General features: G+C 39.1%; 1 protein-coding gene across 1 annotated transcript in view; it reads right to left on the reverse strand.

The window, feature by feature from the left end:
- The window catches only part of itfg1 (integrin alpha FG-GAP repeat containing 1), a 274,792-nt gene that overhangs the window by 158,186 nt on the left and 103,057 nt on the right, over window positions 1–13,549 (reverse strand). The window contains exon 9 of the mRNA XM_078210834.1: window positions 11,847–11,941. Coding sequence (XP_078066960.1) covers window positions 11,847–11,941 — 95 coding nt within the window. The remainder of the gene's footprint in view (window positions 1–11,846; window positions 11,942–13,549) is intronic.

The raw sequence follows: 13,549 nt of genomic DNA on the forward strand, positions 1-13,549 counted from the left end.
AGAAAATTGGTGCAATCATATACATTATTGAAATATGCAATATCAAAAATAATAATTGTGCACTACTGTACTTCTAAATGGTACAACACATTGAAGATGTGTCCTGCACAGTATGTGTAATGCACATAGACATAAATACACATGAATAAACTGATTTTGTGACAAGAGTCCAATGAAAATTATCATACTGAAAGTGGATTATATGGTAACAAGTTATCATTTTTAGAAAAAAAATCTTGAACTGTTCCTCATGAATACTCCACTCTGGTGATTTAATTCTCTTAATTCATTTGCTCTCCACCTCACCAGATGACACTTATACTGTAACTAGGACCCATCTGGATAGAGTCAACATACAGGCATTTCCATGATTAGCTCAAGCAGTAATGCACGTTTAATCAGATAAACAAGGGTCAGTGCTTCTAGCCATTGTGCACCAATTTTTTGAGCTATACTTAATGGCACTTTTATTCAACTGCAGGCAATGCCAACATCAGTCATTTTGCAAAGAATACATGTTCTATCAGTTATTAGGTTGACAACCTGAAAATAAAATGTGTCATAAAAGCAAATACTGCGGATGCTGGAATCTGAAACCAAAGGAGAAAATGCTGGAAAATCCTAACAGTTCTGGCAGCATCTGTAAGGAGAAAAAAAGAGCTGACTTTTTGAGTCCAGACAAAGGGTCACCTGGACTCAAAATGTCAGCTCTTTTCTCTCCTTACCAATGCTGCCAGACCTGCTGAGATTTTCCAGCATTTTCTCTTTTGGGAATAAAATATGTTATACTTTTTTATAGGTGCCTTTCATCGTAATTGAAATCATGAACATACAAAATAGAAGTAGGCCATTTGGCACCTCAAGCCTGCTCCGCCATTCAATAAGATCATGGCTGATCTGTTTGCCTCGAGTTCCACATTCCCACCTAACCCCAATAACTTTTGATTCCCTTGTCCAACAAGAATCTAGCTATCCCTGCCTTTGAAATATTCAGTGACCCTGCTTCTACCACCTTCTCAGGCAATGAGTTCCAAAGTTGCACAACCTCATATTTGTGCCATATATTTTGAGCACAGATTCTATAAAATTACAGGAAGAGGAGAAAAGAATATTGCTGTGGAGATGTTGATGGCATTGAACAGGTCCTCAAGTTGTGGCATGGACAGAGTGTGAGGGAGTGAGAAAGGCGAGGAAAAAAAGAGGAGGAAAGTTAGGGGTTGAAAAGAGTGGAGAGCCAAAGAGGTTTACAATGTAGGAGGCCGCATGAATTTGATTTCTCTCCATGCTGGCTCTTCACTAGGTCAACTTAAAACTACAATATATGGTCTAACATATATTTTACTCAGCGAATTACATACATTTAAGAAGTGAAATCAGTTGAATTACTGCGAGAGTGATTATTGCTAAAATGATCAACTTAATTCTTAGCTTCACTTTTCTAATTTGCATCAGAACATGCATCGATACAAAATTGATCTTTCATTGAAATATCCCAGCTAATTTATTGCAATTTAATCTTGAACATAATTTTTAGAACCAATCTCCATTGAAATATAGAACCATTTGACATTGTGATTTTTCAGTCTCTTTTTGCACAGGGTAGTTAAAGGAGGCTTAGCTCTGGATGGAGACTAAATAAAAACCTCCCATCTCTGAGACACATCAATGTCATGGCCAAAGGGACAAGGAATTACTTGTGTTTGCTCGTTTACCACAACACTTACCAAAGAATCTGTTGCTCAGACTACTTTTCTACACGTCATATATTTCCAGTTAGTGAAATTTGCAAAATGAAAGAAGGCCTTTTGGTCAATCATATTTTGTTTCAAATTGGCGACTCCTTGTCTCCACATCATTGACACCACAGCCAGAGTAAACATTATTTTCCTATTCACCCCAACAAAATTCTGCATAATTGAAAGAAAACTTCTATCAAGCTTCTTTCCCACCTCTGCTGCAGTGCAAATAGTCCAGTATTGATTACTGAGATTAGTCAGCTTTGGTATCATGATGAATCTATACTGTTTTCTCTATATGGCTTTAAGGTCCTATCTTTACAGGGCAGCTAAAGCTCTACATTGCACTCCAACCATAGCCTACCTGTACAAGCTCTGAAACAGAGTCAAACGAACTCGAAATGTTAACTCTATTTCTCTCCACAGATGCTGCTAGACCTGCTGAGTTTTTCGGAAATTGTTTCAGATTTCTAGCATGTGCAGTATTTAGCTTTTATTAGAGCCTACTCATTGACTTATACAAATAATCATTTTCTTTTGTTCTTAATGCTTATAAACACAAAATGTATTCGCGTGTTTGATGGTTTTTGTCCACCAACACTCCAAAATAATTAGCTTGGGCCAGAGAAATAGGTGAAATAAGAAGAATGAGAGAACACAAATTTAAAGTGATTTGCACAAGAAGCAAGTGTGATGCAAGAAAAATCTTTTTCATACGATTGGTTCGGGTGTGGAAGTGTGGTGGAGGCAGGTTCAATCGAGGCATTCAAGAGGGCACTCGATGATGGCTTGAATATAAACAGTGTGCAGCGGTATAGGGAAAAGGCAGGAGAATGGCACTAGGTCATAATGCTCATTTGGCGAGCTGGTGCAGACACGATGGGTCAAATGGCCTCCTTTTGTACCATAACAATTCTGTGATTCTGCGAAATAGGGGAAAGAGACTGAAGGGGGAGTAACTGAACTTTACAAATTACAAGCTACAGATTTGACTCCAGAAATTTAAGTGCATGCCAATTTGAAACAAATGTGGTCAACAATTAAAGAATCTTTATTTACCAAAAGCACCCTCTTGTACATGTGTATTACCTAAGAATGCAATACAAGCATAAACTTTTTAAAATGCAATATTCTAAAGGTTTTCCTAATGTGAAATGAAACATATTTGACTGTATTCAGCAGAACTGAAAGCAAACAAAAGAATCTATAGTTAGCCACAGAGTACTCAGGATTTCATTGTAGAGAAATATTAGTTATTAGTAAAATAAATTCTGAATTATCTTGTTGAAATAAACATCATTGAACACAAAAACATTAGTTACCAACTGACTCAAATATTCAAACTGAAGCCGTTTAAGCATTTATGGGGCAGCACCGATATATACAATCATTACAGGAGTTAATGCTTGTACAGTATGTAGCTTGTTGAGTGCTTGAAAGTGCAACAGCCCATTATTTCTGCAAGTTTAGTCCAGAACAGATCAGGAATTGCCTGTAAATACGGAATTACATACTTTCATCTCAAATTGCTTTGGAAATGTGTCCCTTTAGAGACACTGCATTACAATCCAGACATAAATGCAAGGCAGATTTGTTGCTAGGCAACCAACTTGAATAAAAGCCTTCAAAGTGACATCAATGCAATAATTTTAGAAATAAAATGCTCTTCATGATTGCTATTCACAATGCAGGCAGGCTCATGCTGTTGAATACCCAACACCAGATAATCTACTCAAATTTTCAGTTAAATAGGCAAAATTCAGTTCCAGCGTCAAGTCTGGAGCAGCCTCAAGATGCTGCTCCTCATACCTTGATTATGGACAAATACGAGATTAAAAGCACATGTGTGTAGATTGGCAAGGGGTGTAGGAAATTGAATATTGGAATGGGCATTGTCCCTTTTATATGAACCAATGTAATTGATTTGGAAATAACCAATGCACAGCTTTCACTCATTGGGATTAGAGCATACAATTGCTACTTCAACCAGATGAAATACTTCAAAATTAGACAGCTGCAAAATGATTCTTGTTGGAGCTGAGAAACAAAACTGCTGGGTTCGTTATCAGATTAACTGAAACCAAACAGATAACAAAAACTGCTTAATTCTGGGCCAAGTTTCTAAAAAGAACTTATGCAAAATGATGCTCCATTTCCTTTGGTCAAAAGAGAACAATAATAGGACTTAGAAATCAAGGGAACACCATTGAATTGTTCTGAGGACATGAAATTGGATGGTTGATAAGTTTGTGGAAATTTTAATAATAAATCTTAAGCAGCACTCGAGTTTCTCAGCAGAACGCCGAAGGGGGATATAACATGCAGCAAACAGAAACACCGCTCTTCTCTTCAATTTTCATATGGAACTGTGGATCCTGAGACAGATCCTTGCTCAAGTTAGAACTTGGTCATCTAGCAGTGAAATCAGGATTTTCATACAAAGGGAGAAGAACCTTGAATTCAGATTGCTACAGACTGATAGTACACTTCAAAAACTCTGTTATTTGCCAAATAGGCTTTTTGAAAAAAGAAAATCAAGCCTTCCACTGTTGTCACTGAGCATACATTTGTACTCTTTTGTATACGGCCTCCTGGTTTAATTTCTGTAAATATGTTTAGTTAATTACAGGATTACAATATAATTACAGATGAGAAAGTTCTTTGAGCTTTGAAAATAATTCCTCCAAAGCAACTGTGCCATTTTCCTTATTTTTATAAATGATTCCAACATTTTTGCCTCTACTATCTATCAATGTGTGTGAAGAAATCTTGATACCTAGCATGTGCATGTGCTTCACGTGCTTTTGACTTCAACATAGCAGCAACTCCAAACTGCCAAAAGCTCCTTCCGTCTGCACAAACCCAGTTCTTTACATTATCACATGAACTTGTCAACCTCCCAAAGGATCTTTTGGCATAAGCAAAAGTCCACCTGCTCTATGAAAGTAATAAATTCCTGGCTGAAATAAGTAGCTAACTTGCTTTTACACCCTGGAGCTAAACATCTATCCCAAACACACTGGCTGCCTGCAGAAAAAAATTGAAATTTTAAACATCCCCCTTAAATTAAAAAAAACTATATATAAACTATTTATTAATTGCAGGCGTATCACGGTAGGGAAATGGTGTTGGCGAAACTGATGGGATTGGGGGCGAAAAGCCTGTAGAGCCCGATAATCTACATCCCAGAATACTTAAGGAAGTGTCCCTAGAAATAGTGAGTGCATCGGTGGTCATCTTGCAAAATTCTATAAACTCTGGAACAATTCCAACAGACTGGAGGGTAGCTAATGTAACTCCACTATTTAAAATGAGAGATAGAGAGAAAACAGGGAATTATAGACCAGTCAGCCTGACATTGGTAGTGGGGAAAATGTGAGAGTCCATTATAAAAGATTTATTAGCAGAGCACTTGGAAAATCAGGATTGGACAGAGTCAGCATGGATTTACAAAAGGGAAAATATGCTTGACAAATCTACAGAAATTCTTTGAGGATGTAACTTGTAGAGTTGATGAGGGGAACCAGAGGATGTGTTTTATTTGTTCTTTCAGAAGGCTTTCAACAAAGTTTTACATTAGAGATTAGCATGTAAAAGTAAAGCACATGAGATTGGGGGTAGTGTATTTAGATGGTTAGAAAACTGGTTGGCAGACAGGAAGCAAAACGTAGGAATAAATAGGTATTTTTCTGAAAAGCAGGCAGTGACGAGTGCGGTATCGGAGGGATCAGTGCTAGGATCCCAGCTATTCACAATGTATATTAATGATTTAAGTGAGGGAACTATATGTAATACCTCTAAATTAGCAGACGGCACAAAGCTGGGTGGGAGGGTTAGCATCCCACCCAGCTTTGCGTCCAATCTCTGAGATGCCGAGATGCTTCAGTGTGTTTTGGACAAGTTCAGTGAGTGGGCAAATGCAGCATAATGTGGATAAATGTGAGGTTATCCACTTTGGTAGCAGAAACAGAAAGACAGATTATCTGAATGGCTATAGATTGGGAGGGAAATGTACAACCAAACCTGGGTATCCTTGCACACCAGTTGCTGAAAGTAAGCATGCAGATGTAGCAGGTGGTACAGAAGACAAATGACATGTTGGCCTTCATAGCGAGAGGATTCAAGTAGAGGAGCTGGGATGTCTGCAAATATACAGGGCCTTGGTGAGACCACATCTGGAATATTGTGTGCAGCTCTGGTCTATTTATCTGAGCAAAGATATTCTTACTATAGAGGGAATGTAGCAAAGACTGATTCCTGGGATGGTGCAATTGGCGCACGAGGAGAGATTGAGTCGGGTAGGATTATATATGTTGGAGTTTACAGGAATGAGGGATCTCATAGAAACCTATAAAAGACTAACAGGGCTCTTTGTTTAAGCCAGTATTACTTTACAACCTTTTTTGCTTTGTAAGCCAAGACAAATTTTGAGTTCTGCAAATGAGAGGAAGCTACCAGACACGATAAATCTTTGAGACAAGTAGTGCAAATTAATAGTCTAGCTTTGCAATGTCCCTTTGTAAAACAGAGCATGCAACACAATTGGCAATGATGGCAAGAGAATGGTAATTTGAGGGCACTCCTGCGTCATGCCTGAAGTAGAAAATTATATGGTTTCACCCACTATCTCTGAAGTGGGTGGCCTTAGTAGTAGAATTGCTAAGGAGCTGAGAAGAGCACACGTGTTCCTTCTGGATACAGATGAAACTAAATATATATATTTTTTAAAAACAACATAACTTGTGCTGGCAGCCTTTAGTAATCCCTTTAGGGTTGCTTAGCTAGGCTGCGAATATAAAAACTAATCTTGGTTAGAGTTGAATGTTCCATTCAAGACAAACACGTTTTATCTAATAAATCCTGAAAATGGTGTTCGGCACCTTTTAAAAAAATATTGTGTGGGATGTGGGCATCACTGGCAAGGCCCTTTGAGAAGATGGTGGTGAGCCATCGGCTGCAGTCTACCTGGTGCCATTACATGCACAATACTGTTTTAGGTAGAGTGTTCCAGGATACAGACGCAGTGACAACAAAGGAATGGGTAATATATTTCTAGGGCAGAATGGCATGTGACTTGGAAGAGAACTTGTCAGGGGATGGTAATGCCAAGCAGTTCTGCCCTTCAGGGCCCAGAAGAGGGGCAGCAGATGGTGCCAGACCTGAAAAACTAACTTTTAGAAAATTGGAACCATCTGACTGAGACACCGCAGGGGAGGCACCTTGGTTTTGTGTGTGGGGAGGGGAGGTCAGCAGCAGCAGTGCAGCAACTGAGAGTGTTCTTGTTTGAAAAATAGTCAGTGAAATTTCCATATTTGAGCCAAGCTATGGTTGGGGAGAGGAAAGGTTGGAGGGTTTGGGGTGCGTTTGATTGCTGTTGAAGGGTTAGTGGAGTTTGTGAGGATTTGAGCAGTTGGGAATTTGGTTGGGGGTGTGAGATTAGGTTGGCTGAGTGCCTGGTGGGCGAGGGGATTTAGGGGTCGGTTGGAAGAGTGGGGGGGGATGTTGAAGAGGGGTTAGGGCATGTTTGCGGGGTGAGGTGAGTTTGGGCGGGTGTTGGAGGGGTGGGGTTTGGGAAGGCGTTGGGGAAGAGTGGAGGAGATTGGGAGTGGATAGCGGAAGGTTTGGGAGATGGGGTGGGGGTGTCACTTTTTTATTATTGAAGTTTCTTATTTATTAATTACATTTTTCCGTTTTAGAATATAAATTCACAAGTGGAGAACACAAATTGTACGACAACCTCTGGGGGAAGAGGAAACACTCCAATTCTTGAGTTAAAGCTGCACTGAAGTTTTGTACCATGTACCATTCTTCTCTGAAATATTCACATCGCAATTCAATCTACACTTTTTCTAAGATGCTGGTAGATGTCTGAATGACAAATCTCAGGGATAGTGTCATTAGTATAAAAGGGAAATATGCCATTTATGGTACGAAGTGGGGTTGGTGCCAGTTGAAGTCAGAATGGTAAGGTTGTATTAGCTACAGAATTGAATTGTTTGTAAATGTAGTGATTTATTTGTAGCCATTTTGCTAACATCAGGTGATTGCTTGCAGTTAATTATTCTTTTTAGAGAATCAGCATTGGGCCTCCAATTTTGCCACTGCTTCTTTCACTCTACCTAGCGTATACAGACATAATGAAAGGAAGATAAAAACCAACACAATGTCTAAAATCACTTTACAGCCACTTAAATACTTTTGAGTTGCAGTCACTGGTATAATACAGGCAATGTTATTAACTGACGGAACAGGTCAAAAACTGTCTTTCTCTTCCTCTCCTTTTTGGAAGGGATGTACTACCCAGTTTGGGAGATAACTTTACTCAAAATCTACCAGCAAACCAAGGATTCGTTATAAATGCAACATCTACATCTGACCGCATCCATGAAACTGGCTAATCCAAATTGGCCACAACTTTAAAAATCTATGCCTCAAGAGCAATTGGAGGACACTGTTTTTTATTGGACTCCAACTTCTCTCAGTCCTAAACAGCCTACCTCTTATTCTGAGACTGTGTCCCCTGGTCCTAGCCGCCCCCCCAGGGAAAACATCCTTTCTGTACCAGCCCTGTCAAGCACTGGAGAATTTTGTACACTTCAATAAGATAACCCCTCATTCTTTTAAACTGTTAGAGAATTCAGGCCTCGTCTCCTCGATCTTTCTTCATAGGAAAATCCTGCCACCCCAGGGAAGAGTCTGGTGAATCTCTGTGGCACTTCCTCTATGACCAGTACATCCTTCCTTAGGTAAAGAGATCAAAACTGCACAAAATACTCCAGATGTGTTCGCACCAAGGCTCTATAAACTGCAGCTAGACTTCCTTACTCTTGTACAGAAATCCCCTTGCAATAAAGGCCAACATACCATCTGTCTTCCTAATTGCTTGGTGTATCTGCATGTTAAATTTCAGTGACTTATGAAGAACAACACCCAGGTTCCTTTGGACATTAATACATCCCAATCTCTCCCCATACACAAAATACTCTGCTTTTCTGTTTTTCCTCCCCAAGTATATATCACATTTTTCCACTCCATTTGCTATGTTCTTGCCCACTCAGTCTGTTTTAATGTCCTTGAAGCGCCTTTGCATTCTCCTCACAACTCACATTCCAGCCACGCTTTGTATCATCATCAAACTTGGAAATATTACATTTCATCCTGGATCCAAATTATTGATATATTGTGAATAGCTGGGGTCTAAGCACTGATTCTTGCAGTACCCGACTAGTCACATTCTGCCAACCTGAGAATGATCCACTTATCCCTACTCTCCATATTCTGTCTGTTAACCAATCGTCATTCCATGCCAGTATATTTCCCCAATCCCATGACAAGTAATTTTGCTTATTAACCCCTCGTGTTGAAACTTATCTCTAAAAATCCATATATATATATCCACTGGTTCTCTGTTATCTATTCTGCTAGCAACATTCTCAAAAAACTGCAACAGGTTTATCAAGTATGATTTCTTTTCATAAATTCATGTTGACTCTGTCCAATCTCACCACTATTTTCTAAGTTCCAGTTATCTCAGTCTTGCAAATAGATTCCAGCAATTTCCCTATTATTGTCAGGCTAACAGGTCTGTAAGCTCCTTGTTTTCTACCACCCTCCTTTTTTAAATGGTGGGGCTACGTTTGCTACCCTTCAATCTGCAGAATCTATAGCATTTTGAAAGATGATCACCAATGCTTCCATTATCGCAACAGCCACCTCTTTCAACACTCTAGGATGCAGGTCATGAGGTCCAAGGGATTTACCGCCTTTCAGTGCCATCAATTCCTCCAGCGCTACTTTTTTACTAATTTCTTTCACAACCTCAATCTCACTAGTCCCTTGGCTCCCCAATATTTCAGGGAGGTTTTTGGTATCTTCCTCAGTGAAGACAGATACAAAGTATTTTAGTTTCTCTGCCATTTCCATATTACCCTTATAAATTCTCCTTTCTCTGTCTGTAATGAACCCACATTTGTCTTTAACTAACCTTTTTATTTTCACATACCTATAGAAGCTTTTATGCGCCTTGCTACTTGAATTTCACGTTCTATTTTCTCTTTCTTTATCATTTTTTTTGGTTCTCCTTTGCTGAATCTTAAAATGTTCCCAATCCTCAGGTTCACTACTTTTTGGGCAACTTCATAAGTCTCTTCCTTTGGTCTGATAAAATTCTTAACCTCTCGTTAGTCACTTTTACTGCTGGCTTTTTGTATCTTGAAAGAATGTAAATTCGTTGCAAACCATGTATTAATTCTTTAAATGCTCGCTGTTGTCCATCTATCATCATACCTTCTATGATGTTGAAAACTCAGCAGGAGGCAGAGATGCATCATCAACACAGCCACACTTGATGACGGTGGGTATGTGCATGAAGCCTTCACCTCTCATCAGTTGTTTAATTGTCCACCATCATTCACCCTTGGATATGGCAGGATTGTAGAGCATTGATCTGATCTGTTGGTTGTGGGATTGCTCAACTTCCATTATAGCATGCGACTTCTGCTGTTTAGTATACTTTTAGTCCTGTCATGTATCTTCATTGGATTGACACTTCATTTTCAGGTAAACTTGGTGTTGTTCTTGGCATGCTTCTCATTAACATGCCTCATTCAACTAGGATTGTTCCCTTTGCTTAATGATACTGGTAGTGTGCGTGGTTAGGCCATACCATGAAGTAACAGCTTATGGTGAAATACAATTCTGTTGCTGATGGCCTACAATGCCTCATTTATGAGTTTTGAGCTGCTAGATCGGTTCTGAATTTATCCCAATTAGCATGATGATAGCACGAGACAACATAATGAGGGGATCATCATTGTAAAGACAGGACTTCATCTCCAGAAAGACAATTCAACGGTCAATCTTGCCAAATCTGACATGGATAGATGCATCTATGACAGGTAGATTGGCGAAGATTAAGTCAAGTAGCTTTTTCCCTTGTGTTGAGAGAATGTTTCAATTCCAATCTGGCAGATCCCTTCGTGGATTTTCCATGCTGCTGAGTAACACTTGGCAAGTTACATTGAAGCTTCCCACTCAGCGTAAATACCCTTGCTCACCTAACTGCTTCTTCCAAGTACAGTTCAACATGGTGGAGTTTTGGTTCTTTGCTGTTTCCTTTTCAATGTTTGACTTGATGCCTCCAGCAGTCTTGAAGTCTGGAGACAAATGCTGAAGATCACTAGGACCAGTTCCTCCCAACAGAGTATCACTGTACTGCCAGAGATGGAAGTGCCTGGAGAATTGGCAGTAAAGTATGAATATTTAAGTATGACTACATCAGGCTGTTGCCTGGTAGGTCTGTGGGACAGCTCTCCCAATTTTGTCAAATCCCCAGGTGTTAGGGAGCATGATTTTTCAGGGGTGATGGGGCTGTGTAAACCTTTGCCATATCTGGTGCAATTGAATGGCTTGCTCAGCAATTGCAGAGGGTGTGCTGGCACATATTAGGCTAGATTTGTAAGGATAGCAGATTTCCTTTCCTAAAGGACATTTGCAAATGGGTTTTTAGGCCAATCCAGTATTTTCATGGTCACCATTACTGATTTAGTTCCCAGCTAGCATGGGAAGATTTGAACTTGTGCCCCTTGATCATTTGTCCAGACTTTTGGATTATTAATCAAGTAACATAACCACAATGCTACTATACCGGTGAACATACCAAGAAGTCAAACACTTGCCAAGGACATGTTTACAATACCCAACTTATGGCTTTGGATGTGTTCCTGATCTGAGGTTAGCTCCCTAAATACAAGTTCTGTGTCCACATTGACAATTTTAAAGCTAGATTAAGCACTCTTTGTAATTATAATAAATACCACAGCGCTGAAGCTAACATGTCCAATAGTTTCCCTTTTAATTGTAATTTTCCACATTTGCACACAAGTTAAAAAATATTACTCAATTTGTGTACTGTGGCAAGGATCTATGCTTTTTTCTCTCGGTATTGTCTATCTTCGTAAGAAATGCAGACATAAAGGCAAGATCAGCACAGAAAAAAAGAAAGTTATAACCCTTAAATGATTTCCAACTCTTACTTAGGAAAGAAGAAAATGTTATTGTGAGGTAATAATATAGCACTGCAGCTTTAAAATATTCAGAGTAATATCACACCTGTTTAGATCCTGGTAGGTGCCGATAAATTATGCTTTCGTGGCAGTCTTCATCAGCACAGACAGGCAATAAATGTTCCTGTTGTCCATCCCCATCTGAGAAGGGAAATAAAATACTTACTGAAGTGCATGGGACAAAAATTCTATAAAAAGATTCTATTAAAAAAATCTGCAAAAGGAAATATAGTCATAGAGCTTCCTCGCAGTAAAATTTTAATATTAATCTCAAGTTATGCAATGCCAGAACTAGATTAGATAAAAATCATAGAACAGTTGCCACATAGAAGGAGACCGTTAGATCTGTTGTGTCTTTGCCAGATTTCTGAGAGCAACTCAGCTAATCCCACTTCCCTATCTTTTCCCCATAACCCTGTAAACTTTTCCTCTTCAGATAATTATTCTACTTCCTTGTGAAAATCACGATTGAATCTGCCTCCACCACTCTCAGACGGTGCATTCCAGATCCTAACCACTTGTTGAATAACAAATCTTTCCTCATGTCACCTCTGGACCTTTTGCCAATCACCTGAATTTGGTTTAATCTGGTTCTCAACACTTCTGCTAATGGAAATGATACCTTCATTGTGCAGCAACCTATTTGTCTTGCTCCCTTTCTTACGAACAGAAATCAATCTCTCAAAAGCATCTTGCTTGGTTGTTAGCACAAAACAGTTCATCCTGTTTTTCCACTGCAGTAGCTCCTTTGTTCCTGTGTCTCAAACAACTGCTGTCCTTTTTTTTGAGATACTGTGAAAAGTTGTGAAAATTGCTACCCCATCTCAATGGGTTTTCTGTTCGAATTTCTTTCCCTATGGCAACTGGATCACATGGGCATGTTTCTGAGCTGAGGTGTTTATCTGGAATTCTCTGTTTTACTTTGAGTGAAAGGTACATTTCAAACATAAAATTCAGCATTCATGAGAGTTGAATGCTTCATGAGAGTTCAAGCTGAACTGAAGTTAGAATTAAACTTCATCAAAATAAATTTACTTGAATTGATCTGCACATCTTTATTGAAGACATATGTAGAATATCCCCATCACCATGACGATATTTTCAGACCTGAACGTTTATAAACCACGATTTTCTGAAAATACTCCATGACATTGTTTTGGATAATCAGTTTTCACAATAACTGATGTTTTTCCTTCAACAGGACGACCTTCCTTCTCACTTCTCAAGTGAGCTTGTGCGCTTGTTCACTCAGATCACTTGGGCTGCCAAACCGTTTTCTGTCTCAGAATTATGGGTAAACAATTGGCTACTCTGTTTTGGTGTCAAGCCTGTTCCCAGGAAGTTAGTTTTGCTGATTAAATTAAAATAATGCCCTCAGGACAAGTGTACAGATGAACAGAGAGATTGTCTCAGTGAGGCCAATAATTAGCATGAAAAAGATGTCACACTTAAATGGTCTAAATAAGCAAGCACGGGAGCAGAAATCTCTCATGGCAGCAACAAAACAACACATACATTTACTTAAGGTTACATCTGTTCTCCCTATTTTTGTGTCGAAGTGTACATGACAGTTCTTGCAAAATCTCTACCTCAGTAAAGCCATAAGATAAATATCTAATAACACCTCTTCATTGCATCTTGATGCTCAACAGCAGGGTGTAAATATTCCAAATTGTCTGCCCAGGGGTCTACAAATCTCAGAGGTCAATACATGTCTCGGTAATGAGGGAATTAAGGAATATAGGGATA

The sequence above is a fragment of the Mustelus asterias genome, chromosome 4, assembly GCF_964213995.1.
Source record: "Mustelus asterias chromosome 4, sMusAst1.hap1.1, whole genome shotgun sequence".
NCBI classification, from domain to species: Eukaryota; Metazoa; Chordata; class Chondrichthyes; order Carcharhiniformes; family Triakidae; genus Mustelus; species Mustelus asterias.